Consider the following 27,589-nt stretch of genomic DNA (forward strand, 5'->3'; position numbering starts at 1 on the left):
GGCGGGCCAAACCTTGCTGTAACTCAGACTGCCAAAAAATCTTACTGGCAGGAGGGTCCTTCAGCGTGCAGCAGAAGCCTCCTGTGTTTCCCTCTGACACTCCATTGTTCGATCCAACACTGCTACACAGAGGTGCTGGATTCGAGTCACATGACTATGGACCTCGAGTCAACTCGATCACCAATTTGAGACTTGCAGACTCGGAGCTTGGACAACATCCACAAAACCACTCTGCGGAGTCGACTTGGACTTGAACACCAAATCGACTCCGGCGACGTCTGCACCTGGACTTGAGCCTTCTGACTTGAGGTGATTCGATAATTTAATTCAGCGGGGTTGCAACACGCCCGATGCGAGATGACGCTAGAAGAGCGACTTCCGGTCGGCCGGAGACAGAATCTTCAGCTGCTCTACTCTTGCTGAGAATCCCTTGCAGCAGGGGCGGGTCTTTATTTACCGCACATCCCGGCCAATCAATATACACAGACCAACTACAGGATCATAGCCACTTAACTCGCTGAAAGAAGGGTGGGGGGCGCATGGTACGTCGGTACAGGCCAGCTGCACACGAGCAACGGGAGACGAGCGATTGAAATGCAAGCACGTCCGGAAAAAGTCCAAGAATTAGCGAAAACCGAAAAAGAATCCACATGCTGGCTGCACTTCTCAGCTGAATACTTCGTAAAGAAGCAACCAGCCTGACGCTGCAGGGATTTGTAAAATGACATAACTAACCTTCCAGAGCAGCGGTTTCTTCTTTTGGCTAAACCACTCGGATCTTATTGTCGAGGGCTGGGAAGAATTCAGATCCTTGTACCCCTGCAGTAAAAGTACTCCGAGTGTCACGAATACCCTCGGTTACAATAACCGTCCTGCATCTCAAAATGTTACAAGTACAAGTACAACAAGTATATGAGATCAAAATACTACTTAATGTCCACCTGCAGAGGGTAGATTCAGGCTGTCTCTTTTCCCACTACCACGACCGCTCGCTGCCACATTCATCCGCCTTCGCAACTACCTAAGATACGATTCGCGTGGGTCCTTATACCCTCGCTTGTACCCACGCTGGAAAAAACACTTCTCGTTACCCTCACCCTCAGGGATCTTATACATTAAACTCTTCCTGAACTCAAACTCGTCAGGTACGCGCCCTTACCCTTCACCTGATCCCTCTCAACATTCAGAAAATAACACGTTACTTTACAGCAGCAGAAAATAAGATTATCTCCGAATTATTCTCGTGACCCTAATCAAAGACGTTTCGATTACTTAAGTATTCATTCTGTGATATCGTCCATCTCACCATCTGTGTGTAACAGCACCATAATGCTACTTGCTTTATGGATCGTTTCTGTCACAGTTTTACCCGACTTGGCCTTGACCTTGAACTTGCCATCCCTCCGACTTCGCAGACTTGACTCGCGACTCTGAGCGCCAAACGATTGAGACTCTGACTCGGACTCTCGTACACACACTGAACTCTGCTCCCACCTCTGGCTGCATAACCCCTCATTCACCTACGTCCTGTATCATCAACGTAGCACATGCCATGACCGCTGTCGACTACAGGGAGACACCTGAACACCTGGTCAAAAAACCCTGGTACGTGTCCTAACCAGTGCAGTGCTATAGTACCAATCCACTTTTTATATTGTACTTTTTACTCCTTCTACAATCTACTACCCGTCTATTTTACATAGCTATATTCTACGAAATATACCCTGAACGGAACTAGCTTATAGACTCTAAATCACCCAACCAGTTATACAATTAGCATCTTGCAAATATTCCTGTCTGTTGGCAGACATTTGTAATCGGCCTTTTCGTGGCTTCTCAGCCTCGACATTATTACTTACTTACAGTTGTCAATCTCTCGCACTCACACTTGGCAAGGCACAGTAACAACTCATCCCCCCCGGACTCACCTCTTCGATCTCGCACGCGCTCTTACTCTCGCACGATTCTCAGCGCACGTTCCTCGCCTCTACTCCGCAAGTTTCTCAGCAAACCAAACACTTGCACCAATCTCTCGGACATCGCGACCTATAACTCACTATACTCTACAAGCCTAACAAGGATCCCAGCTCTTCGCGGCTCCGGGTTAAGGGTAAAACTGTCGCTTCTCTCATCGCTAACTCCAACAGCATCGCCACTACTACCATCCCACCAGCATCTTGGCGCGCTCTTCGCGCGCCAGGCCACTTCCCACTCCGCCCTCGCCTCCGCCGCCGTGTCATTTAACTCTCCCCGAAATCGGGCCACAACTTTTCACCCTAACCTACACAACTGATCTTCGCTTCCTCTAGCGCAGCTCACTCTCTATACTCTTCATGTCCAAATTGCATCTCTCTCTCTCTCTCTCTAACTCCTCTTCACGCTCGCCGCTTGCTGACGACTCTCTCTTCTTAAGCACGCTCCTCAGGATCAAAGTAGCTCCGGCTGATAAGTTGTTACCTGTCCTCAATTTACTTTGGTCAAATACAACTTAAGTAATAATACTCTCGCACTGCCAACCCGCACAAGGCATTACAAATAGTCTGCCCACAGACAGAATATTTGCAACCTCTAATTGTAATGAACTGTTGGTTGATTTAATCTATAAGCTTATTCTTCATATATTTTGTAAATATAAGCTATTAAAATAAATATAATGTAGGAGGAAGTAAAAGTACATATAAAAAATTGGATTGTGTACTATAGCACTGCTGGTAGGGACACGTACCAGGTTTTTTTACCAGGTTGTTCGATGTCTCCTGTAGTCACCACTGCTCGATGGCTGTGTACTTATGATGAACTATTGAAATAGGGGTTGAGCACAGAGGTGGGAAGTCATCTGTTTTACGAAGTCCGGAGTCGAAATCGAAGGCGTTGCCGCTCAAGTCCAAGTCAGAGTCTCACAGTCAGGATGGGGCAAGTTCAAGTCAAGTCCAAGTCCTAAACTGAACTTTGGAACAAAACGAGTCATAAACAGTCATATATGCTGCATTTACCACCAAATGTAATGACATTGATCAACAGAATAATACTTATAATAATCAACTGCTCTTGTATTAGTCACATTAATAATTCAGATAATCTATTTTCTCTGCTGGTAAAGTAACGTGTTATTTTCTAATTTAAGAGGGCGATCAGTAAGTAAGGGCTACCGTGACGTGTTTGATTCAGAAGGAGTTTTAATGTTAAGATCCTGGATGTGGAGGTAACCAGAATGTTTTATTCTCACTGTGTACTTCAACAACATGTTATAAGGGGCACCACAATCTATCTTTATGGCAAAGGGATAATGTGCAGCGAGGCGGTTCTCTATGGGGCGAAAAGAACACTGCAATCTACCCTCTGCAGGTGCGTACATTAAAGTATAATTTGATGCTAATACTTTTTGTACTTTTACTTGTAACATTTGAATGCAGCGACTTTTTATTGTAAACCGAGTATTCCTACACTCTGCGCTAACTTTTACTCAAGTACAAGATCTGAATTTCTCACTCTGACAATAAATCCTGAGTGGTTACCAAAAAAAAACCTGCATCTGAACGGTTTATTTTCATTTTTCAAATCCTGCCACTCAGCTTTGCTTTTCTACAATATCAACTGAAATGCAGCCCAGATGCTGATTCTTTTTCGGTTGGTTTCGCTAAATTTCTTGACTTTTTCCGAACGTGCTTGCATTTCAATCCGTCTCGCCGCTTGCTCTGTGCAGCTGCCTGTACCACTACACATGCCTGTGCCCCCCACCCTTCTTGTCACGATAATGGTATGATCCTAGTGTGTCGTGTGTATATGATGTGCCGATGGTAGCTTAAATAAAGACCGCCCTGCCCTGCCAGGATTCCTCAGCAATGAGAGGAGCCAGCTGATGATTCTGCCTCTACCCGACCGGCAGTCTGCTCTTCTAGCGGCATCTCGCGATCGGCGTGTTGGAGACCTCTGAATTAAATTATCAAGTCACCTCAAGTCAGAAGGCTCAAGTCCTATTCAAGTCCAGAGTCATTGGTGTTCAAGTCCAAGTCGAGTCGCAAGTGTTTTGTGATGTTGTCAAGTCGAGTCTCAAGTCATCAAATTGGTGACTCGAGTCTGACTCGAGTCCAAGTCATGTGACTCGAATCCACACCTCTGGTTAGCAGTGTTGGATCACATGGAGGTCAGAGGGGAAACACAGGAGGCTCTGTGCACGCTGAGACCCTCCTCAGTGAAGATGCAGTCTGAGTTACAGCAAGGGTTTTGGGCCCCTGCAGTCTGCCAGGGGCCACCCCTCCGATCTACTCACATTGCCTCCACCCGCTACATGTTTCATATTATCTTTGGAGCCGCACCGGGACTGCACACTGCTTAAATCCAGCTTCTTTTCAACAATTTGAACCTGGAAAGTTGATATGAAAGACGGTTATCCTGGAGGAGAGAACAGGGGGAGAGCTGAAAGTCCATCTTCTTTCTCATGTATTTGAAAAATAGAGAGCCCTTTCTTTTTCTTCCTATAGTATTGTAGTGCTTTCAATGCTAATCCAGACTGAGAGCCAGAGTGGAGAGGGGAGAAATGAGAGATGCAGGTTGGCCTTTAAAGGGGCAAAACAAAAAGAATCCACACTGTACTGATCCTTCTTCATTGGGTGTCTTCATGGGCAAACATGTCCATGCATGTTTTTTTGGCATGTGCACGGGTAAAAGATTAAATGTTTCACATTTGAATAAACACTCTATTAGGAGAACCCTTAGTACTTGATTGAGTAAACGTCCATCAATCAGCTTGAAAACAGTAGAGAAATAGACACTACTTATGACTGCAGAACTTGAATGAGTGTTATAACAAGTCATACCACATCACACAAAACCCCAAATGATTGAAACAATATATCCCCAAATAGAAGTAGGGCAAATGATTACAATAAAAACTACAAAGTCCCATTTAATTAAAGTTGTAATATCAACATTTTCTTTTACTTCATCAAAGGGTCAGAACACAGAAACATAATGTATCTGTAAAGCATATGTGCTGTACCAAAACTACGCTATGTTTTTCAAAGAGACTGACTTGTTGTATTTTTTTAATTGTGAACGTTTCCTCAATGTGGGGTATTATCTATTTCAGCTCAGAAAGAAATAAGGAAATGCTTTCCAAGTGAAACCCACTCACCTTGCCTCCTCCAGGGGTGTGCTTTATGTTGTCCTTAGATCCACAACGAGATGAAACATTAGGTAACTCCAGCTTCTTGTCAAGGATTTGGACCTGCGAAGGTGTGAGAAGAAGAAATACAAGTCCTTAATTCCATTGAGAATAACTGCAGGAGGGGGTCAGCCCAACATGGAAGAACTAAGATGTTGAAGAGATGGAGATTAAAGCAGGTTTTTAATCATTTCATTAAAGCTGCCATCCATAACTTAGTGTGTCACATATCACATTTACTGCAGATACTACTGGGGGGATTCTCATATACTAAGTGCATGTTATTAAATAGGGATAGATAAACAGTAATACGTGAGTCTACAAAATGACCATATTGTTACAGATGCCAACTTTAACACATTAAAGCAGTGGACTTTTGGCTAAATGCACCTTGATCTTTTAGTGAACTAATAGTTAAAAAACATATTTCAGTGTCTAATTGAGCAGATTGTGAGTCCATTGAGAAGTCCATCTTCTATTACAAAATGGAGAGCACAAAGAAAAGAGAGAGCACTTCCTTCTTTTACCAAAAGCTGTTTTTTGATGATCATAACTGCAGAGATACTCAAGAGTCAGGTGTTGAGTTCATCCCTCAGTTACTCACATTGCCGCCACCGGGTACATGTTTCATATTGCCTTTGGAGCCACACTTAGACTGGACACTACTAAAATCCAACTTCTGTTCAAGGATTTGTACCTGGAAGAATGAAAATGTCAGCTTTTAGATTTGTGGGTTTGAAACATGTGCTGTGAGAGTAGGACTGAGAGAGGTGTTGACCATGCTGTTAACCGTCGTGTTGCTTTGTGTAACATGCAGCTTCAGGTGATACTACTTCAGAGAGAGGCTTCGGAAAATCCTCCTCTCATTCCTTCACTAAACAATAAGTGACATCCTCTCTTCTGTTTATTTGATCTACCATTTAAATGTCAGTGAGATAAGCCTTTTTAACTATTTCCTTTTGGTTCCTAAATATACATCACAGAATCCTTTCAATTTTTGCAGATGGGTTACATTGATAGATAGATAGAATATTAGACATGTGACCATAGCCTACCTACACTGAAATAGAACAATGCAGTGCTAAAACGGACCACACACACACATTCAACACATACACACACATAGACAAGTACATTGTGTTGATCAGACAGGACATCAAAGGGCAGATTGGAGTTTTAATTCCAAATATATTTATCAGAGACTCTGGAAGCAGAAGAATGCTGATTGGCTGACTCAAATCTTAGTGGGTGGAGCCAGATTTTACGCCTTTTTTGTAAAAAAAAAAAAAGGTATTTTCTTGCTTTTATCAAGAAACTTCAGGAACGAGTCAGTGCACATCTCCCTGGATGTCCTCATGAGGTTTGAACCTTCCAAACAGTTCTAGCTCCAAAGCGTTATCTAAACCACTGATCTGGAGATCACAGCGGAGTCTTAAATCTGCATGCACTATGATGTGCACTCAGTGTAACATCAATGTAAGTTCAGTTACCTTCCCCCCCCCAGGCTGGTGCTTCAGGTTGTCTGTGGAGCCGACCTTGGACCTGACATTCTTCAGGTCGGGCATTGGAGCTGCTGCAGCCAGAGGGACGGGGGGGCGGCTCTTCAGCGAGCCCGGGGATTTGGGCGTAGAACGCACCACCGCCACTTTCTTCACTTTGTTGGCCTCCGCCGCAGCCTTCGCAGAGAGTTGGCTGGAGGGAGATTTAGTGCCGGGGCTGCTATGGCCACTCCCATCTTGAGCAATCAGAGAAGCAATGAGTCAGAGGTTTCGAAAAAGTCCTCAGTAGAGGATGGAAGTGAAAGAATAAATAAAAATATAATCAGACTAGGAGCTCTGGGGACTAAAAGCTGACCAAGTTTGATCCAGGACCGGATCAGACTGTGGCAGTGTGCCTAAGGGACGCTAAAAGTGATTGCTATTGATTTGCTTCTTCTTTTCTTTTTACCTTTTTGATTTTTTGGAGTGGGAGGTTTCTTGGCACTAGCTGCATCACAAAAAATATGACAAATCAAAAGTAATTCTTAAATTGTACACCTTATAAAATGACAAATGAAAAGAATACAAATGAGAAGTGTTGGTTCTGTACCTGCTTGAGCTGCTGATTTCACTCCCTGGGTTTGAGACTTTGCAAGACCGGGACCCTGAAAAACAGAGAAGAGACGCTGCTTTAACATCAAGAAAGCTGCTTTTATTCAAGTGCAAGTAATCAAAACATGTTTGGAGACAATAATCATAAAAAATGAATGTCAAAATTGGTGTAAAGGATGATTCACTATCAAACAAATGAATGTTAGGGTGCCTTCTCAACCCAGACAAGGACATTGAGCAGCCATCTTTGACCACCTGACCCCCGCTCAGCTCCTAACTCTCAGCAGCATTCAGAGGTGTACTTACTCCGGGCTGCCGGGGCCCCGGGCTGCTGCTTTTAATGGGGATGGAGCTGGGGCCGTTTCCGGAGGGAGAGTTTGTTTTGTTGCCCCCGGTGACTGGGGATGGTCTTTTAGGGGAAGAGGTTGGTTTGATAGCAGTTGGGGTCTTTGTGACAGGGAGGAAAGGAAAAAGGAATAAAAAAATCAAAAGTTCTAATGACAATGAACATAAAAGAGGAATGAGTGAACAAATGGAAAATGACAGAAAGGAATGAATGTATTTCACAAACAAAATGGCAAAGGATTGTTCTGGTTTTATGCAACATGGGTCTTATTTTTAACGTCTTCTATCAGTTGTAAAAATGGCATAGATCTGGGAGCACGCTCAGTGTACCAACAAATTAAAGTCGGACAGTGAAACAAATGCTCCAAACTACATGATAAAAATAAATGCTATTCTTTAATCCAATGCTTTCAGCACATTCAAATCACAGTTAAAAACATATATAATACTTTAACAGCAAACTTTTGTATTTGATTTTGGGGACAACAACTTCAGCATAGTTGCAATGAGGCAGCTAAATTAAATACAACAAATATATATACTGTACTCCGCTGGAAATAGCAAACACAAACATTTAATGGTGAACAAACGTTGTTGGTGGAGACCAAAAACAGAGAAAAAAGAGAGAGAATATTGGACTTAAACAATTATCAGGTGAAAACCAACTTGACTGAAAATGTGTGATAATATTGTTCTGTAACTGATGGATGTTTAGTCAAAAAGCTAACAAGTGCAATATATTATATTTTAAATCCAATACCATGTCAGTGGTACAAATAGGTTTTGGTCAAGTTTTCGATTAGAGAAGGATTGTAGTCATGGTTATAATAAACTTTGACTGAAATAAACACCAGGGTAGGACTTTTGTAGAAGCATCCATCCTACCCTCTAAGAGCCTTTGTTATTATGATACAGATTGTTACCCTCGATTTGTGGAACTCTCGCAAGATGGTTGAGGTAAGGCATTGACCTTGTGTAGGAAAGGTCGTCAGGCAAGATTTTCTCACCTGGAGATCCATTTACAATCTAACCGAATGATTCTTTCTCCAGTGTTGCCATGTTTCTGAATAAATGGTACAGTAACAGAGAAATGGACAGAGCTGCAAAATATGATCCAATTTGTAAGAAACCAGAATATTCCCCTAAATAAAAGAAATGATGATTCTTGGTCACATACCTTATCTGCAGAGGCGTTATCGATCTTTGCTTGAGCTATAGACAGAAGAGAGAGTGGCAGACTTTAGATAACACGTTTATTATCTTTGATGTCTTCCTTATTTCCACCCAGGTGAACTAAATTAAGAAAAGTGTGTGCTTAAAGACATTCAAATAAGACAGAAAACTAAACCAAATATTTGTGATATGCAGCATGCATGGTGACACAATGTGGAAACAAAAAAAGTGGATTTTATTGGGGAACGCATAACCAGCAGAGTGAGCAAAGATGGAGCCATGAAAGAAAAAGTGGGGAGGGAGGACAACAAGCTTCTCCTCTGGTTAAATAGTTTACGTTCCAATAGAAAAAGTCTTAGGGAGAGTGCAGCATGGCATACGGTAGAAGCTGCATAGTAAAAGAAAGAAGTGGAAGGAGTTAACTGAGGAGGGCTCTGGTGATTATGACAGCAAACAGACCTTTGAAGATAGGGACCGGCACCATAGACTTTCTGCCCAGAGAGCTTTGGGGGGGAGTTTGGCGGAGCTCAGCGGTACCAGTGGTCAGAGCCGCACTCATGCTCATTATGTCTGAGTCATTAGAAATGCCAGGCTTTGAATAGCCGGCTCTGTGTAACCATGAGTCACTGCTGCTGTTTTCAGTCGCCGTATCGGATGGCATTTTGGTTAAAAGGCTGTCCGTGTCGGAAATGTTCCTGCTGCCATTAAGATCTTCTGAAGGAGAGTCAGAGTGTGACAGACTTTGAACTTGTTGTGTTTCTGCTGGCATGCTTTCGAACGTTAAAAGGGCTTCATCTTTTTCAGAGCTGTCTGTCTCTCCTTGATTGACCAACAACTCTTTGTCCCCAATGGACGTCAGGTCTTCCAAAGCAGCGCTCCGAATCAAAGACATCCCGGGCAGATTGCTGGTTTCACTCAGGCACTCGGAGGCATCCAGGCTGATCGCCCTTTGAGAGTCCACGGCTGCAGGGCTCGCCATGTCGTCCCGTCTTATCTCCGACCCGTGGCTGAGGTCTTCAGAGGCCCATAAAGACTCACTTAGCCTCTTCCCACACTCCTCCACCGCCTCATTTCCTGGGTCCATGGGGCAGGAAGCTCCCATGGAGTCAATGCCCTCCCTAGTGGCTCCATCGCCCGCAAACACAAAGTCACTGCAGTCTCCAGAAGCAGGCTTTGCTAATTTGTTTGGAAAGGAGATTAATGATGACATTCACATCACTTGTTTTCCATCTCCCCATTGAAACAAAATATATAATTAAAGATGGGACAGAACTGGACAAATGCCATCAATGACCAAAGTAAAAAAAAGTCTATTTGGATATTTCCATAAACAGAACAACAGAGAGCTATAAAAAGGTGAGATGTGATCAATGGTGGAAAAGAAACTTTCACATGAAAATAAAATGAGATGGAAATGGACATTAATGCATCACACCAGGCTGACGGACAACACATGATGTATTCAAGTGAACAGAATGAACAACAGACTACTAACATATTCCTTTCCATAATAATAATAATTAAATATAACAATTATAGAGCTATATAAAGTGTATGCAGTCTGGATTGTGACACTGCAACAAATAAAGACGTTTACAGTGTAAAATAAAAATAATTATAAAAATAAAATAGCATAAAATAATAAAATGTATAAGTAATACATTAATACATTCATTTATAATGAATGTGCATGCATTCAAAATACAATTACATTTGCAAATCATTTATTATGTTAAATCATTTTGACTTATACTTTACATTTTAAATCACAATATTATCTAAAACATGTTGAAGATGCTTTTTGCTATGTGACAGATTTCTTTTTTTAAAGTTTAAATATTTAATTGAATTCATGTTATGTAAAATGTTGCTTTGCTTTTGCGTTTTTATACAAATAATAGATCAGACATATAAAGTCAAATAGTGCAGTTTGTGTAAATTGTACAATTCATTTTGGGAAGTGTAATGATAATGCTTTTACTTTAATAACTACACATAAAATGCATCTAAAATGACCCTTCTCTATGGTTTAATGTATTAGTAAATACCAATTAAACCCCGTCAGGTATCACATAAAACAGTCCTGGAGTCCTAACTGTATTCATATCCATCAGCAACACTCATTAAATACAGCCCAAGTGCAATCAATCAAATACTTAACAGCCTACCTGTTGAAGCTGCTCCTCCTCCTCCTGCTGCTGCTGCTGCTGCTGAACATGATGAGACAAATGGAAACATATATGAGTAATGACTTTCTGTCATTTTAAGTCATCAATACACTCCCTCACTGCAAAGAAATCAATATAAAGCCCACACACAGCATGTCTTCAGTTAATGCAGAAAGCCCAGAGCAAATCAAGGTTACATTTATCATTGAAAAACAAAGAGATGAATATGCAAACAGTGTTTATGTGAGTGTGACGTTGTGCAGCAGAACCGCACCAAAGGGCCTGCTCCATGTGGTGCTTCAGCTGTTTCTAACATCATTCTGTTGCATCTGTTTAACAGATCACAGGACGCTTAAATCTGCCTGAGGTTTGGCGCATTCCCACCATTCTGAAATAGCCAGCATGTAACCATCTTTTATGTCCGTTTATGATCATGTGTAGTTCTAAAAAGGAGCAAATCATCAACCATTACAGCAAGCATGAAGCCAAGCCAAAGGATAAACCAAAAATACAAAAACAGCACTCTTTTCCATTCATGATGCTGAAAGAAAAAGATAGTAAGCCACATTTAAATCAGTACAACCACGAGAGCAGCTTCGGGTCATACAAATTGAAGAAATTGTTCCACATTTTGGGAAATTCCCAAACTTGCTTAGAGTTAGATGAGAAAATTGATATCACTCACTTCTGCATGTTCAACATGAAGCTACAGCAGCGGGTTAGCTTAGCACAATGACTGGAAGCACATCTAGCCTAAATAAAGCTTTCTAATAACAAACCCTGCATGATAGGTTACACTTTAGGTACAGTTTGTTTAAAGTACACAGATAAAACAAGATATTTAAAGAATTTACTTTTTGCCATGGGACACTTCAGTGTTTTCTGATTCATTGAAAAAATATCTTAAGTTGCCAAACAATGTTAGCCAGTGAGCTTTAGTGTCGGAGCAATCATCTGCTCCTTAAAACCCACTGTCTGTGTTTTAACATGCTCTTTTATTTTATTGTTCTGTCTTTTAAATTGTTTTATTTAAGTATTCCAGTAATGTGTGTTGCATGTTTTAAATTGATTGTATTTACTTGTGTGTGTAAAATGTGTTTTAGGTTGACTTTTAAAATCTGTCCAGGCACTACAGATGAAAAATAGCCTCTTGGCTAACTGGCACATTTACAATTATGTTAATTAATGTGCTCTGTCCCTGTTAAATAAATGAATAAATAAAATCAAAGTGGTGCTTGGACAGATTTGTGCAAGCAGTTCCCCCGTTTCCTGTCTTCAAGCTAAGCTAGGCTAAGCTAATCGACGTTAAGCTAACCGGCTGCTGGCTGTAGCTTCATTTGTTGAATCATACAGACCCGATAGTGATATCAATCTTCTCATACAAGAATAAGAATATATTTCCCAAAATTTCAAACTAGGAAAACAACTAAAAGCGCAAGCTGCTGAAAGAGACAGGAGCTGAAAGACTGGAGGCGTACCAAGCTGCCCCTCGCCTCCACATGAAGTGCTCTCTGTTTCTGAGAGCTCAGACCCTGCCGCTTCAACACCGGCCTTCTCTGACGTCTCCACTGCAGGATAAATGGATGTCAGTCAGTCAGAAAAATAGGAATAGCTCATCCCTAAACACCTCTCTAATTTGACAGACTTTCCTCTGGTTTATTAAAGCTGAATTAGCTCTGAAACGACACCTCCTGACCTCATGCTGTGGTATTTATCACGTTCACAGCCAGGAGCTGTTCAACAGATCAAGGAGTATTTCCACCCGATGACCTTGCTTTCCACTACATCTTAGGACTCGCTGTCACTCTCACTATTTATGATCAAAGCATGCTCCACCCAGGCTGAAGTGCTACTGTGGCTAATTCTCACAGGCATAGAGAGACATGACTTCCCATGTTAGTCACCATGTTCGTGTGTGACTAGGGAAGAGATGTTGTTCCCTGTGTAGTTTGTCGCACTGTGTTTGTACTGAGAACATAGCTACTGTACATGCAGCAGTATGAATGTAACGTGAAGTGCATTTACTTAAGTACTGTCCTTAAGTACAAACTTGAGGTACTACTTTCCACTTTTATTCCACTACAATTCAGAGGGAAATTGGGGGTATTTGTACTTCACTTATTTATCTGACAGCTTTACAAGTTACATATTTTTCACAGAAATCCCAAGAAATTTATACATTATGTTTTGTTAGAAATTAAATGAACAAAAGTGCGAACATGTACAGCTGAGAAGCTTCATTGATAAATCAATTAGCCTATTAACAGAAAACTATTTGAAGAAATGGGCAATACATATAAGGCACAATAAATAAGAAAACAAGCAGAAATATGTAGATTCAAACCAAGACGAGCTGAAAAAATGAAAAGTGTAAAGGTGGGAGAAAACCAAGAAACTGAGATTAACATTTCTCGGATTAGATCTCTGACAAAAGGAAAAGTTATTGATAAAAAAAGAGAAATGAAGTGGAAAAACTGCATACAAACTGAAACGTGCTTAATGAAGGTTAAGTTGAGTCAATAAAGTCCGAGCGTCAGACATGAGGCGCGCAGGCGGTCGTACCAGGGTGCACCTTGTCGTCACAGAGCTCAGACACAGGTTGAGCTTCGTTTTCACTGACAGCTGCTTCAGGCTCTGAGGAATAAAGGTTAACTGAAGGTCAGGCTGGAGGTTCAGCATGAAAGACACTTGTTTTGAGCTGTGAAATTCAATTAAAATGGTTAAAACCTTTGCAAAAGTCAATGTTATTTAGCTATTAAATCCTGACTCCCTGTAAATGAGGAAATAAGACAAGAACAAACCATAAAAACACAATGAAACAGGTCTCAAAGTCAAAAATGACCAAACAGATTCAATCTGTTAGTACATTATAAACATGCACAAGAAACTCTGAAAAAACCCACTTTCTTTCTTAATTTCCCTCAGCCATATTCACAGAATCACATAGAAATAAAAAAATTCAAATTTTTAACCCATTATACAATGTTCAAAGGCAGAAATCCTGACATTTATTTAAACTAGTGTATCCACACAGTCTTTAAAGTAACTTAAATCAATTTATAATGAGCTTGGACGATAAATTTTTCATGAATGTATCATACTATTGGACTTCAAGACTGCATAAGAGTTAGAAAAATAACATTTGTAGCAATTGTATTTTTTGTGTATTACATCTAGATTATTTCTATATTTGAATGGCCACAATTATAGGAAAAAAAGCTATATGTTAAAATGTATGCTCTGAAAGCATGGAGAGTGAACAAATACAATTGTGGGCTGGACAGAAAAATAATAAATTGAAAGTCATGAGAATGCTCCATGAGGGGGAGTTGCAGATTAAGCTGATCGTTGGCTGAACATCGATAATTATTTCAAATACAAATGGCACCTTCCACTTTTTTATATATCTATTCTTAAGATATCAATCATAGCCACTTTAACTTTGGAGAAAATCAACTTTTCAAACTAACAACATCCAATTTTAAGTTGATTACTTATTAAAGGAAAAACATTTTGAAACCATCATTATTACAATGTACCGCTCTACACATCATCTACCAACTATAACCACTCAACTACCTTTATCCTACAAGCAACACACTTTCCAACTACGTTTCCGCTCTAACAGATTGACGATACTCACTCTGTGTTTCACCATTGACAGACTGTGTGTGCTGCTGCTGCTTCCTGTTTGCATGTGAGAAGATGGAAAGTGGAAACAGGGAGAACGTCTGCACTAATGAGGGCTGTAAACTGGGGAAAGCTAGGCTACGCACTAATTGGCCACACGGTGGATATAAGGGATCAGAATGAGGAAACTGAAACTGATTATTAGCTACTGAACAATGTGCCAGGACAGTTATTACTTATTCTATAACTGTGCAACTGAAACATTTGACATGATTTACCCTTTCATAACATGTGCCTTTTTCTGTGCAGCATTAAAGGCCTGATTGTTTATGGACTGAATTGGTAGCGTACAGTGCCACAGGATCTCGTTCTGACCCAGATGCCTGCATTACAGGGCACAGTGCAGCTGCAGTCGGCACTCTAGCATGTCTTGTATCCATTATGTAAAAGTGGGATTAAACAAAGCACAGTTGAAACTGTGGGGCTCGGGCTCGGCCCCAAATCAGTACCGATCACAGAGACTTTAAGAAACAGCTCGGAGATTTCAATCTTTCTAAATCCCTCTCTTTGGGAACTTTTAAGAATATGCTCTGGGATTAAAGCGCCAAAAGGTTGAGTTAAAATCCAACTTGTGGGCCACAAAGATTACCCACAAGTCAGCTTGTTCTCAAGATTAGAAACATGGAACTATTGGCAGATACTAAACATGTCATTATTGGTTTATAACGCACTGTAATGTAGCTATAAGCACATATGAAGACAGTTTGAAGTGATTTTTCGTAATATGTTTATGGTGTTAATAAAAACTACATGGCTTAATTTTATGTAGGCATAGTAGATTATTAATGCTAATTTATAGATGTGCTTAAAAACAATCTAGAACTTCTCTTTAATTCATACAATGACATATTTACTTAGACAGCTAATTATTATTATCTGTTAAGAACAGTGCATTATTCATTGGTGTCAATGCACATAAATAAAATATATTGAAGCAGTTATTATAATCTTTGTAGACCTTGTTCTTTTAAGCTAATATGCTAAAGCGCACATGTTCAATATTAGTAAATGTGTTTCAACTGCAACTGATATAATAAATAAACCATGTTGTGTATTTCTAACAGCTCACTGACGGAGTGAAGCTGGTGTGTTAGATGCCAGAACATCGGAGCTGACCCATGACTTAATGATGAGAAGATAATATGAATGCTGTCATCCGGATTAGTCATTATGGTCAGACAGATAACAACAGTGTGTGAAATAGCTCAGCTGCTAATTCATTTGAATGGGGGTAATGATTTGATGAGGCTCCTGCAGAATAACACAATATGACGTCATCTGGCGAGCTGCAGCACTGGCCAATCAAATGGGTGCGAACTTTAAATTAGGAAGTATTTCATTGTTGACTGTGCAGGTGTATTCTATTATGTACAAGTGACATTTATTGCCGATTTGAGTATCCCTCTTAATCATCTTCATGATTTTTTTTTAAATAGTATACGGTCAGGAATAGATAACATTTTTTTTATTATAAAATATTATTTCATCTCAATTAAAAGCCTGCTCCTTGTTATTATTTTATTTTTTGTGATATCCAAGGTAAAAACGTACCATGTGCAATTGTAAATAAAAAACCAGTGGAAGAGCAACACTTAAAAGCAAGCCTGTAAGAACACAGGGTTGTTTCGGCACAGACTGTAAACCCTTGCGATATTGAGACATATAAATACATTTGACTTATGTCTGACCTTTCATGATGCCATTCTCCTGGTGGTGCTGGTCGCTGATGGTAATGTTGGCTAAGGAGGAGCTCATGGTGTCTCCGGAGGTGTAGCTGTTGGAGGAGTTGTTCGTGTAGTCCATTGCCAGTCGCAGGTCAGGCTGCAGAAGAGCAACAAACGCATAGGAGGACACAGTTAGTCCGGGATGTGGCACGTAACATATGTCAAGTCATAAACTTCAAAGAGCAGCTGACCCAGATGCCCACCTGGTTTAAGGATTAAAAATGATGAGGACGCACTTCATGGACACTTTGTCTTCCGGCGTGCAACACCAATAAATGTAAACAGACACTTAGTCGGTGAAAAATCGGTTATTTATACATCTGACGTGGGGTCGGCGCTTCATGTTACAGCCTGACAGACAAAAATAGTCCCTTCTAACCATGTCCTCGCTGTAATGAGCTGCACTTCCTAAACAACCTCCTCTGGACAAGTGCAGCATGTGTTTCATGTAATGTTTCAGCATTATCATCACCGTCATTAAGATGCTAACACTCAGAAGAAGAATTCAGATCATTGGCCTAACGATAAGGACTAACTGTAAAAATGCTCAGATACAAATAATAGCCATGCACTGAAAAAGTTAGTTCAATTACAGAAGTATTATCATGAAAATGTATCTAAATATAAAGAACTAAAAGTAAAAAATGTCTCCTACAACTAGTTGAGTCATCACATTATTTTATTCTTTTAGGATTATTTATCAAATGTCCATAACAAGCGTATGAAGTTTTGAGTTTCGCCAAAAGTTTGTTTTATGAGTCAAATTATTATGGAATAATCTAATGATTATTATCTCCATATATAGACTTGGTTTGGTTTGTAAAAATTAGGAAAAAAAGCGAGTAAAATTTAAAATTAATATTATTGGACTCCAAATAAAGAATATAGAAAATTAAGAAAATAATACAAATGTGTTTTGCAATTACCCAGGGCCCAGAGTGACAGCTTTAGTATGAACAATAAATAGAAATTACTAAAATAATTTAAAAAAGGATCACATCTTCAGATTTGAGAATCTTGATCAAAGGCTCAATAAAAAAACGTTTTTAATATAAAATGATTATGTCAATTAATCATACTATCAATCATCTATTTGATTAATTTATAATAAATCATTTTTATAAACTCTTAATATATAGTATGTAATGTGGCAAGTAACTAAAGCTGTCAAATAATTGTAGTGGCGATGTAAATACAAAAATACACATTTGAGGTACTTAAGTAGGGCTGTGCAATTAATCGTATTTTAATCGCAATTACGATTTTGGCCTGCCACAATTACGAAAACAACATCATCGAAAAAAAAGAATAGGTTGTGACAGTGCACTGCAACATATTTGATCTCATTTATTTTTGTCTAATTTATTAAAGTTATTTAAAGTTCAATAAATGGATGTTTTCAAAGTCAATGAATAATCGTATTTAATAATCGTGATATCAATTATTGACCAAAATAATCGTGATTATGATTTTTGCCATAATCGAGCAGCCCTATACTTAAGTACAGTACTTTAGATACACTCCACCTCCAATACTGTGTACTGTACATCAGGAAGTAAACCTAATATTCCAGACATGATCCTTCAACTGGCGAGATGTGAATTGCATCAAATCTCATCAAAAGAGGATTACATATCAGATTAAACACAAGCCTCTGGTTACATCAACAGTTTTCACTTTGAATTATACTTTTTTTTTTCACACTGCCTTATTACACAATCACACACACAAACACACACACACGCATACACACACACTAATACACAGAAACAGAGGCTGTACAGAGAGCTTATGCCGTAATCAGTGTTGACATCCAAACTGCTCTTTCAGTGCATGATGATCTGATTTGCTGGCTTCTGATCAATATTCCCTCTCAAATGATCACTGTGGTCATGAACGTCACTTTGTGTAAGCTCCTAGCAGTGCTGCTGAAAAACAAGACACTTATGTTCTGGTTTACTATGCGTTTCAGAATAATCCTGATTAATGTTATGGCAAAGATTCATCATTGATTAAATGCACGTTTTTTTGATAATGTTTTCAAAGATTGTCACAAAATAGATTTACATTTCAGAGAGTTGTGTATCCATTCAATGTGCTTTGTTTTGTTTACAGAATAAGAGTTTATAAAACAAAACTTATTGCTAAAACCTACTAGGCGTACAACATTTGTTTACCTTTGTTGCAGGTTACAAAACCAGAGCTCATTAGAGTTCTCTGCTCCTCATCTGACTAATTTCCCTAATGGCTTGTGAACTACAGCAAATGTGCACCATATTTTCTCGCAAGCCAATCAGAGCAGACTGGGTTTTTTCAGGAGGGGCTTAAAGAGCCTGTGACAACCTCCCAACAACTGTTGTGCAATGAAATATTGGGCTACTACTCATCTCGAACCGTCAGTTTAAAAAAGAAGGTGCGATACTGTTCCGATAAATATCAATAATTTCGAACATCGCGGAGAAATTCCTTCGACTCATTTTGAAGTTTTGGGGGAAGCCGGAAGTGTCGTCAATGCGGGAACGCTTCACTGTGCGGCGAGAGAGCCAAACACGGACAAAGTGTGTTGTCATGCGTAGAAATGGTGAATTACTGAGTTTAGGCACGTTAATAACGTTTTAATGAAGTTGACTACAATATATTCATATTTGTCAGTGCTTTCATGTCAATTCGGGGAACATAAACATAAATGATCATGGTGAAGATGATGATTAAATTAGGATTAAAAATCGGTAGTGAGAGCTGCTGAATTTCCTCCCGTGGGATGTGATATAAAAGCAAATCGATTATTTTTATAGTTGTAAACTCAAGTGGATGAAACTACATTTATTAGTGCTTTCATGTCAATTCAGCGAACATATGATACATTAAATGATCGTGAGGATGATGATTTAAAAATCGTTTGTTTGAGCCGGTCTGCATTTCCTGATGAGAAAACAAACCGATGCTTTTTGTAGTTGTAGACTCAGTGGTGTAGTGGGCGTTGGACGCGGGGGTACGCCGTACCCCCACTTATTTGAAGCATGATGTCTTTTTTTAATAGTCTAATACATCTAAAATCATTGCCAGTGTTATCAGTTGCAAGTGTGTGTTTGTTGTAATAATGACGAAAACATAATAGGCAGATTTCACAGTAATTATAATAAAAACGTAGCTCAAGCATTTATGCAACTTGATTTGAAGCGCGTGTGTGTGAGGGGCAGAACTGTGTGTGTAGGGTGACCAGGTGTCCCGCACTGTGCGGGACTGCACACACAGCATTTTTATTATTTGTCCCGCGTCCCACACATTGAGACTATGTCCCGCATTTGAGTGATAGTCGCGCAGAAAGGCCGGATCGGTTCGCTGACAGCCGGCACCGCCCTTTATTATTATATTGTCTAAACGGCATCATGTAAGTTGCGCTGACAGGCGACACAGAGGTCCCCCAAGCCCCCCCCCCCGTTGACAGTTCACGAGCGCGTCCATAGTGTCTCCCGTCCACCCACCACCCCGTCCACCCAGTAAAAAAATCCCCACTACACAACTGGTTGTAGTAGTACACCAACATGGATTAAACGTGTGTTTTTTTTTACCACAATGTTGGGGAAATTAATGGATAAAATGCACGGATCATTATTATTATTATTATTATTATTATTATTATTATTATTATTCCCACTCCGATCAGGACACTAGGTACACCGTTTCCCCGCAGCGAGGCTCCCCCCGTTGACTGTTTACGTGGCCTGGGCTTGGTGCAGTGGCGGACTGGCCATCGGGACGAATTCCGATGGGCCGGTACCGAAGTGGGCCGGTCGGATAAGTCACTAGCACATCCCCCACTCCCCCCGTTGACAATTTACTAGCGGTACCGAAGTGGGCCGGTCGAGAGTCCCGGGATGATTTTTAGTCCCAGTCAACCACTGGCTACATGACCGTATAATCGCCCATATTGACGCACCTAATTCCTCAACTTCTAACAGATACAACATAAACTGATCCTTCAGCCTCATATGAGCTCTCAGACACGTTCAAAATTAAACTGTCATCGCTATCTGAGCTTGCTGCTGTGTGCGCCATCGTGCCTTTACATGCAGATGCTGGGATCCTGAACGGTGCAGCTGGAGCACTGTGCCCGCAATGACATCACACATCATTTGGCAGGACTTGAAGAATCTCCGAGAAGATCCGGAAAATGGTCAACATTGAAGGGCAGATTAATGGTTATCAAAGTACAAATATCCAAAATCAGTTCAGTAACGGTTTTCAAGGGGACAATATTTACTCAAATTGATGGGTTTGGATAATGAGGGAAACTCGTGTCACAGGCTCTTTAAGAGCCAGGCGCTAAAGTCTTACAGAAATTAGTTATCCCTTTACAACTTCCCTTTCATTAGCTCATTTTTGACGGTTTTTCTGGTAGAGAATGCATGAAGTAAGGAAAGTTCAGCGTAAGAGATTTTCAAGTTTGGTTTTACGACAAAATGTGTCAGAAAATACCCCACTTGTCTGAAGTCTGAAGCATCTATGTGTCATGGAAACGCAGTTGCTAACAAGTGACTAAATGAGACTACTAAAGCGTCATCATCATGTCGAACATTAGCCGCCTTTAGCTTAGCGGTGATTATGCGGTGGTGATGTTGTTTGTTTATGGCCTAACCTTAGCTTTTTACTTCTGGCGATTGCAAATACGCTTCATATGCAAATCACAGCAGAAATATTCCTGCACTTTTTATACTTTGAAACTACATTAAGTACATTATGGGATAATACTTCTGAACTTTTACATTTGAGTCGGATATGATTTTGAATGCAGGATTTCTAACTTGTACGAGTATTTTAACAGGGTTGAATTGGTCCTTTCCTTTATGTAAAGGAGTATATTTTCCCACCATTGACCTTCTTTAGGCTCACCACCATGCAGTGATGCAACTCCCTTTTTACAGGCAGCGATGCCTCAACTGTTGCCGTGGTTACTCCTCCCAATAAGAGCTACGCCAAAAGGCACACTTGGCTCAGCTATGTGACCTTCCCTATGTGTAGTGTACCTTCCCTTTAGTCACATTCATATCTCCTGACCTTGGATGTCTAAACAATGTCCCACATGCAGCACAAACAGCACGAATGGGAGGAAGTGGCAACCAAACAACCAGAGTAGAAAAACTGAATTGACAACAAAAAGGGAATAATCCTCCCATGAAAACAGTCCCCACAAATGCACTATTTCCTCTCTTTTGTTTGTTAATAACTCCAGTGACTATTGTCTTGTTTAAATACAAAAACACGAAAGAACAATGATATATTTGTGACCTTTTTAAAGTCCATCTTTCTGAACATGTAAAACCTGACAATCATACTGAATTGTGGATTTCTGTTTGACAATGGTCATCAATTTTGCTCTATCCAATCAGAAGCAAGCCACATATCCGTCCCTCTAACGTCATTTTCAGTCGACACAGAAGCAGTGCTTGTTAGTAGCATGACAATAAATCTGCCACTTCAATAGTTATTGTTTCTGTTAGTTCACTTATAATAACCTGTACAGCTGTATCGATCTCTTCCATGCTTGCCCCCCTTTTCTTGGCGTGCCCTTCCTAATTTGTCTGGCACTGGCGCAGGAACACAACGTCCCCATTCTTAATCCTGCGCGCAAAGCTCTGATAGGCTCTGCTGGTTTTTCTAAATGGTTGAAACACCAGACCTACAGTTACTTGATTCACTGAAATAATCGGAGATCTAGGCAGCCATTCATCGGTCTGGAACAAGGCTTAGCTTGGAGCTGAGTGACATAAGAAGCTGAGAAATTGTTGGTTTTTCGTCTTTTATTGGGATTTATTGAAAATAAGAAAAACATATAAAAACACAAAAATGATACTTAAATAAATGCATTAAAAAAAAATAGCTTACAATATCTTATAAACGCTAGAGCGATGTTTGTGTGTCTCTTAGACATCCTAATGAATAATGTACTCTCAGTGCTCCGGGACAAATCTGCCATTGTAGCATTACACATGACAGCATCCAAACAACAAGAAGGCTGCACACTTGCCAACAAAGACAATCCACTCTGAGGAGCGCTCACTCTGCATCCGGGAGCTCGGACGTTTAGAGAGCAAACAAACTCAAGGCTGATAAGAACTCGATCCTTTAGATACATATACTGTATGTACACAGGGAATGTAGGTCCATTTGCAGAGTGGTTGTATAACAGGAGACAGGTGGGAAACACTAGGCTAAGTTGCCCTTTGTATGGATATATCTGGGATATACACTGACTGTAAAGATAAGAGCTAGTATTTTCATCAACACACCAATCTGTCTCTCGTTGTGTCATGATTTGCTCCAGGTTAATACAAGCACATAAATGTCACCTGCTGCAGAAAGGGAACATGACAGCGCTCTTTGTCGCAGCTTCATGAGGGGGAAAAGGCTTGAAGGTCTGCTGATGCAGCTTGTTCCTCTCAGGGGCGTGTGAAAATGTAATCTTGGCACAGGCCCACGGCTCCCGAGCGAACCCGCTAAGAAGGCTCTGCAAGGAGCTCGGTCAACAGGGATGTTGACACAGCTCCAGGAGCAGCGAGCATGCAGGAGGACATGCAGTCTGAAACTGTGTGCTGTTATGCAGCAAACTGGGTTAATGTTGATGTATCTCAAAGGGCATATCTTTTTAGATTAGAAAGTAGGCTTACTCGCTATACAAAAGCTGTGAACGTATCAGAACGCTCAATCCACAATTATGCAGACACACTGTGCCTTTAAATGATCAATCAGAACTTCTGCAAGGTTGTAATGTCACAACTCTACTATTTATAGGTAGAGTGCAAATACAGCGCCTTTACAGTGATTTACTGGTGGAATGACAGTGCAGAAACGCAGAGAACACTGGCCAATCAGAGCAGACTTGTTTATACTCGGGGGAAGCAATGACACAGATAGCGCCATGCTAAGAGCATGCACAGAGGTGCTTAATGTGCTCAATGCATTATTCCCTAAACACTAAGGTGTGTATATTCAGGGGGAAAGCAAGGGAGTCATTTCATGTAAAAACCATACACCAAATATTCACCCTCAAGAGTAATATTGTATCAAACATTCACGGATGTGTAATGCCCTTATACAATCCCTGTAGAGAATGAAGTCAAGTATTTTAAATTGCAAATGTATTCAAAGGAAACAATGTTGAAAAACCTGTACAATTTGATTCTGCTGGGAAAGTATTTACTTAAATGTATGTTTTTAAGACCTCCTGTTTCTAAAGCATTCCAATGAATTGGCCATCTTTGTAAAATCCTCAGTAAGTTAAAAAGATGTTTAGTTCGACACATTCTAAAGGTGCTCTGTTTGTTGTGTCTGGGTATTTAAAGAGACAGCCCTTAAATGAAGCATTTCAGACAGAGGGTGAATACAGGCAGTATGTGTTTAAATTACATTAAAAGCAGGTAAAAAGTACTAGTAGAATCGCCAAAGTAATGTTCATTTTAATTTAACACATTTTAGTTTTGCTCTGTATTATTTGTGAGGGAAACGCTGTATAATGTCTTCTGAAAAACCAGCAGTGTTAGGTTTTTGTATCCCTAATTAGGGACCAAGAAAAGGAAAGATCCTGGCCTGTGGTGCTTACATTCTGAAAAACCTTTTTTTTTTGTATCTGTCCTTTGCAATTCCCTAGAGCAACAGTAACCCAATTACCAAGGTGGCGTCTACATAATTGCTGGTTTTGTTAAACAAAAAGTACAAAACCCAAAGATACTCGGTTTACTATCAAATTAAAAAAAAGGAAAAGAGGAATCCTTACATTTCAGAGACTAAAGACATCTTTTTGGGGTATTTTTGCTTGAAAAATGATTGAAATGATTAGTCTATTGTCTAAATGCATTATTCTGAACTAAAAATAGTTGACAAATTGATTCGACAGTTTACATTGAATTTATTGACATTTCGATAATTGATTGTTACTTCTATCAAACCAAGTAAAAATGGTTAGGGTTAGGGTCACCTTCTGAAATGTTAGAACTTTCTGCATTTTTCCTGTATTTTACATTATTAGAAACTGAAAATATCTTTGGGTTTTAGACAGATCAAACCAAACATCTTAAAATGTCATCTATAATTGTGAGTTTCATGTATGGCAGAACAGAAACCTAATATTGTTTTCTTCAGAGGAAGAGGGGGGTTGATGTCAAAGGGTTTATTTACAAAATGTCCAAAACATTGCAAGTTTAGGTCTTTGAAATCTATTCTGTCTGACCAGCAGTCAAAAGAATAACGATGATCCATTTACATCGACATTACACAGAGAAAGCAGCACATCCTCACATTGAGAAGCTAGGAGCAGGGAATATTTGACATTTTGTTGATTCATTTCATGGCAATTTATTCATCATGTAATTATTTCCGTGCTAAAACAGATCCAACCCAGAATCAAAGGCGTTTGTCAGCGTGCAGCGCTGCGTGTAGCTCAGCTGTGACGAGGATGCTGCTCTCATGCATGGCTGCTTCTGTATCTCTGACCTACTTTCCTCCATCATTCCCTCTCTCTGTGTTCTCAGCCTCCAGCAGCCTCAGACTGACTCCACCTTCCTATGATGTGGAGGGGCTGAAGGTGGGGCCCGTTTCCATTTTACCCTCTATCTCTTAACACCGGAGGGAAACATCTTGCAGGGCCGGCATGCACATGGCTGCTGCTAACTTGCTGATTCTCTTTATTAACCAATAGGATGTTTTTGGCTTGGTTTGTCGATGTTATTGCTAAAATAATTTAAAATAAAATTGCCTGATTTTCATGAAATTTGCTGGACCATGGACCAAAGAATAATCCATTGGAATTTGGAGAGGATCCAAATCTTTAAACCTGCCGTGTACATGCATAATATTTAACCTATGTTAACTTTGCCAGATAGGACATATTTGCTGCATTCATGCGGTTTCGGAATAATACAACAATTTAACAAACACATCCGTGACTACACCAATCTGTCCATAACCAAATCTCACCTTGTCAGAGCTGCTTTCAATGCTTTATTAATAATGTGGGTTTTATCATTTCCTGCTGTTTTTTATTGATTTTTTTTTTACTGAAATTGACCATGTATATATCTTTGAGTACACTATGTATCAACATGTTGAACGCTCCAAATAAAAAATGATACTACATAATATTCTTTGTAGCATCTAGGTTGTTTTCACATTACGAGCTCATAAAGAAACTAAAGAGAGAAGAACGACTTTACAACTCAGGAAATAAGACAGTCTGAGGAGCATTTGAATGCACCATTGACCTTGACAGAGGTGTGTGCTTACCAAATGCCTTTCTAGTTCCTACCTTTGTTTTCATACCTCCAGGATGTTAACCACACCCTGCTACCTTTCCACACATCCTCCTGTCACACTCTTAAGACACGACACGTGGAGCAAAATCCAAACTTTCTGTTCGAGTTTGTAAAAGACTAACCACAACATTAAAAGTTGGAATTCAGAATATGCGCAATTATTCCTGGGTTGTCATGGTGCAGGGCGTTAAGTCATCTCCAGCTGCTGCATGCTTCAATATGTACACAAGACACACACACACACACACACACACACACACACACACACACACACACACACACACACACACACACACACACACACACACACACACACACACACACACACACACACACACACACACACACACACACACACACTCGTCTACTGGGGAAATGAACCATCCTCCATCAGCATGGTGCCAATTAACTGAGAAGAAGAATGCGGTTTAAATCCAGCTGTAGCTTAACGAGACGGTGCGATCGGAAAGACGTCAGAGCAGCTTCTTTCAGCAGACTTTTAGAACCCTGTCATACTTTTCTTCGAACACCTGACTGAATGAACATTTGCAAAAAGAGAAGTGTTTTGTTTTGCTGGGGGAGGATCTTATGAGTCCTAAAAAAGACCCCAGAAGAAGCACATTTGAGATTCGACTAATGATTATTCTCCTTATCAGGTATTGTTTTGGCAATAGAAATTCTGAAGATAGCGTCAACATTTCCAAAGATTTGAAATTGTTTGTTCAAAATTAAATATATATATTCGGATTACATTAATTAAAAAATTAAAAAAGCAGAAAATCTTAAAATTTGCGAACAACGTTTGGTAGTTTGTAAAAAAATAATGATATGTTCTGAAGCAGATGTTTGAATCTAAATATCTTCTATAATATCTCGACTGTAGAGAAGTAGCTTGAGTGATGTGGTTGGTTTTGCCAGCCTAAGCTTCTCAGGCCGTGGCTCCTCAGGCCGAGGCTCTTCAGGCGGGGTGAGGTCACCTCTGGTCTCGGGCCAACATGAGGCGGCAGCGCGTCAGTCTTTGCTAAATAGAGCCTTCAGTGTCGACTCATTTCGTAACGCATGACGCTCGGGACACGTCTCTGAAGCGGATGACTCGATGAAGTCAGCAGCCAAAATCAGAGGAAAGATTGTTTTAATTAAAAGGCCTGGAATACTACAACGGACCTGCATCTTTCATAATACTAAACCAATAAAGAGACATCGTTTTCAGAATGCTCCAACATTTATCAGAGACAGGTGATAGGGGTGGCTTGTGGGGTGAATGGGCATCTATCAATCAGAGGTCAGTGGTTTAATCCCCAGACCCTGCAGCAAACATGTCATAGTGTCCTTGGGCAAGACACTTAACGCAAAATTGATCCTGTCGGTATGTCTATGAAATGTAAGTGTATATAACTTGCTCTGGATAAAAGCATCAGCTAAATGACATGTTATAGTACTAAGTGTTCAACTTTCCAGCCAAAAGGGGTTGGGTGTTCCCTTCCTGTAGTGTATGTCAATCTTTGTGCATGTCAATGGTCCGCAAAGGCTCAAATCCCTGTGTTCCCTTTAGAGGGGGTTTCTCTCCCACACACTGCCCCGCTGCCTGAAACACCTCCATTGGACTCCTTTGTTTACTTCCGTAACATAATGACATCACTATGCAACTCTGACGCCTATATTGGCTAGCGCTCCAACACATTGTTTGTGACAGGCTAAGGGTTGGGACATCTCTAAGCAGTTGACCAATCACAATAGAGCCTGCCAGCTAACCAATCAGAGCAGACTGGGCTCTGGTTTCAGACAGAGGGGGAAAAGAGGTGCTGCAGCACAGGCAGTATAAGAAAAATAAAGAGCTTTTTTAACATTAAAGCATGGAGACATGTCACATTAGAGCCCATACATAGACATATGAACCTGAAAATGAGCATTACCGGGCACATTTAAT

The 27,589-nt window shown here is 40.2% G+C and overlaps 1 protein-coding gene across 17 annotated transcripts in view; it reads right to left on the bottom strand.

Annotated features, from left to right (window-relative positions):
- The window catches only part of mapta (microtubule-associated protein tau a), a 36,866-nt gene that overhangs the window by 7,657 nt on the left and 1,620 nt on the right, over window positions 1–27,589 (bottom strand). For 2 of the 17 annotated variants that reach the window (XM_010784676.1, XM_010784679.1), the window contains exons 2-14: window positions 16,319–16,451; window positions 13,503–13,574; window positions 12,419–12,508; window positions 10,941–10,982; window positions 9,232–9,948; window positions 8,777–8,811; window positions 7,561–7,701; window positions 7,253–7,307; window positions 7,112–7,150; window positions 6,655–6,899; window positions 5,769–5,861; window positions 5,135–5,227; window positions 4,271–4,363 (exon numbers count right to left, since the gene is read on the bottom strand). In XM_010784676.1, the coding sequence (XP_010782978.1) occupies window positions 4,271–4,363; window positions 5,135–5,227; window positions 5,769–5,861; window positions 6,655–6,899; window positions 7,112–7,150; window positions 7,253–7,307; window positions 7,561–7,701; window positions 8,777–8,811; window positions 9,232–9,948; window positions 10,941–10,982; window positions 12,419–12,508; window positions 13,503–13,574; window positions 16,319–16,433 (1,830 nt within the window). In that variant the 5' untranslated portion in view covers window positions 16,434–16,451. The remainder of the gene's footprint in view (window positions 1–4,270; window positions 4,364–5,134; window positions 5,228–5,768; window positions 5,862–6,654; window positions 6,900–7,111; window positions 7,151–7,252; window positions 7,308–7,560; window positions 7,702–8,776; window positions 8,812–9,231; window positions 9,949–10,940; window positions 10,983–12,418; window positions 12,509–13,502; window positions 13,575–16,318; window positions 16,452–27,589) is intronic. The other 15 variants (XM_010784688.1, XM_010784683.1, XM_010784677.1 and 12 more) reach the window with 14 other exon arrangements.

This window comes from Notothenia coriiceps, unplaced genomic scaffold, assembly GCF_000735185.1.
Source record: "Notothenia coriiceps isolate Sejong01 unplaced genomic scaffold, NC01 NC01_scaffold00026424, whole genome shotgun sequence".
Taxonomy (NCBI): domain Eukaryota; kingdom Metazoa; phylum Chordata; class Actinopteri; order Perciformes; family Nototheniidae; genus Notothenia; species Notothenia coriiceps.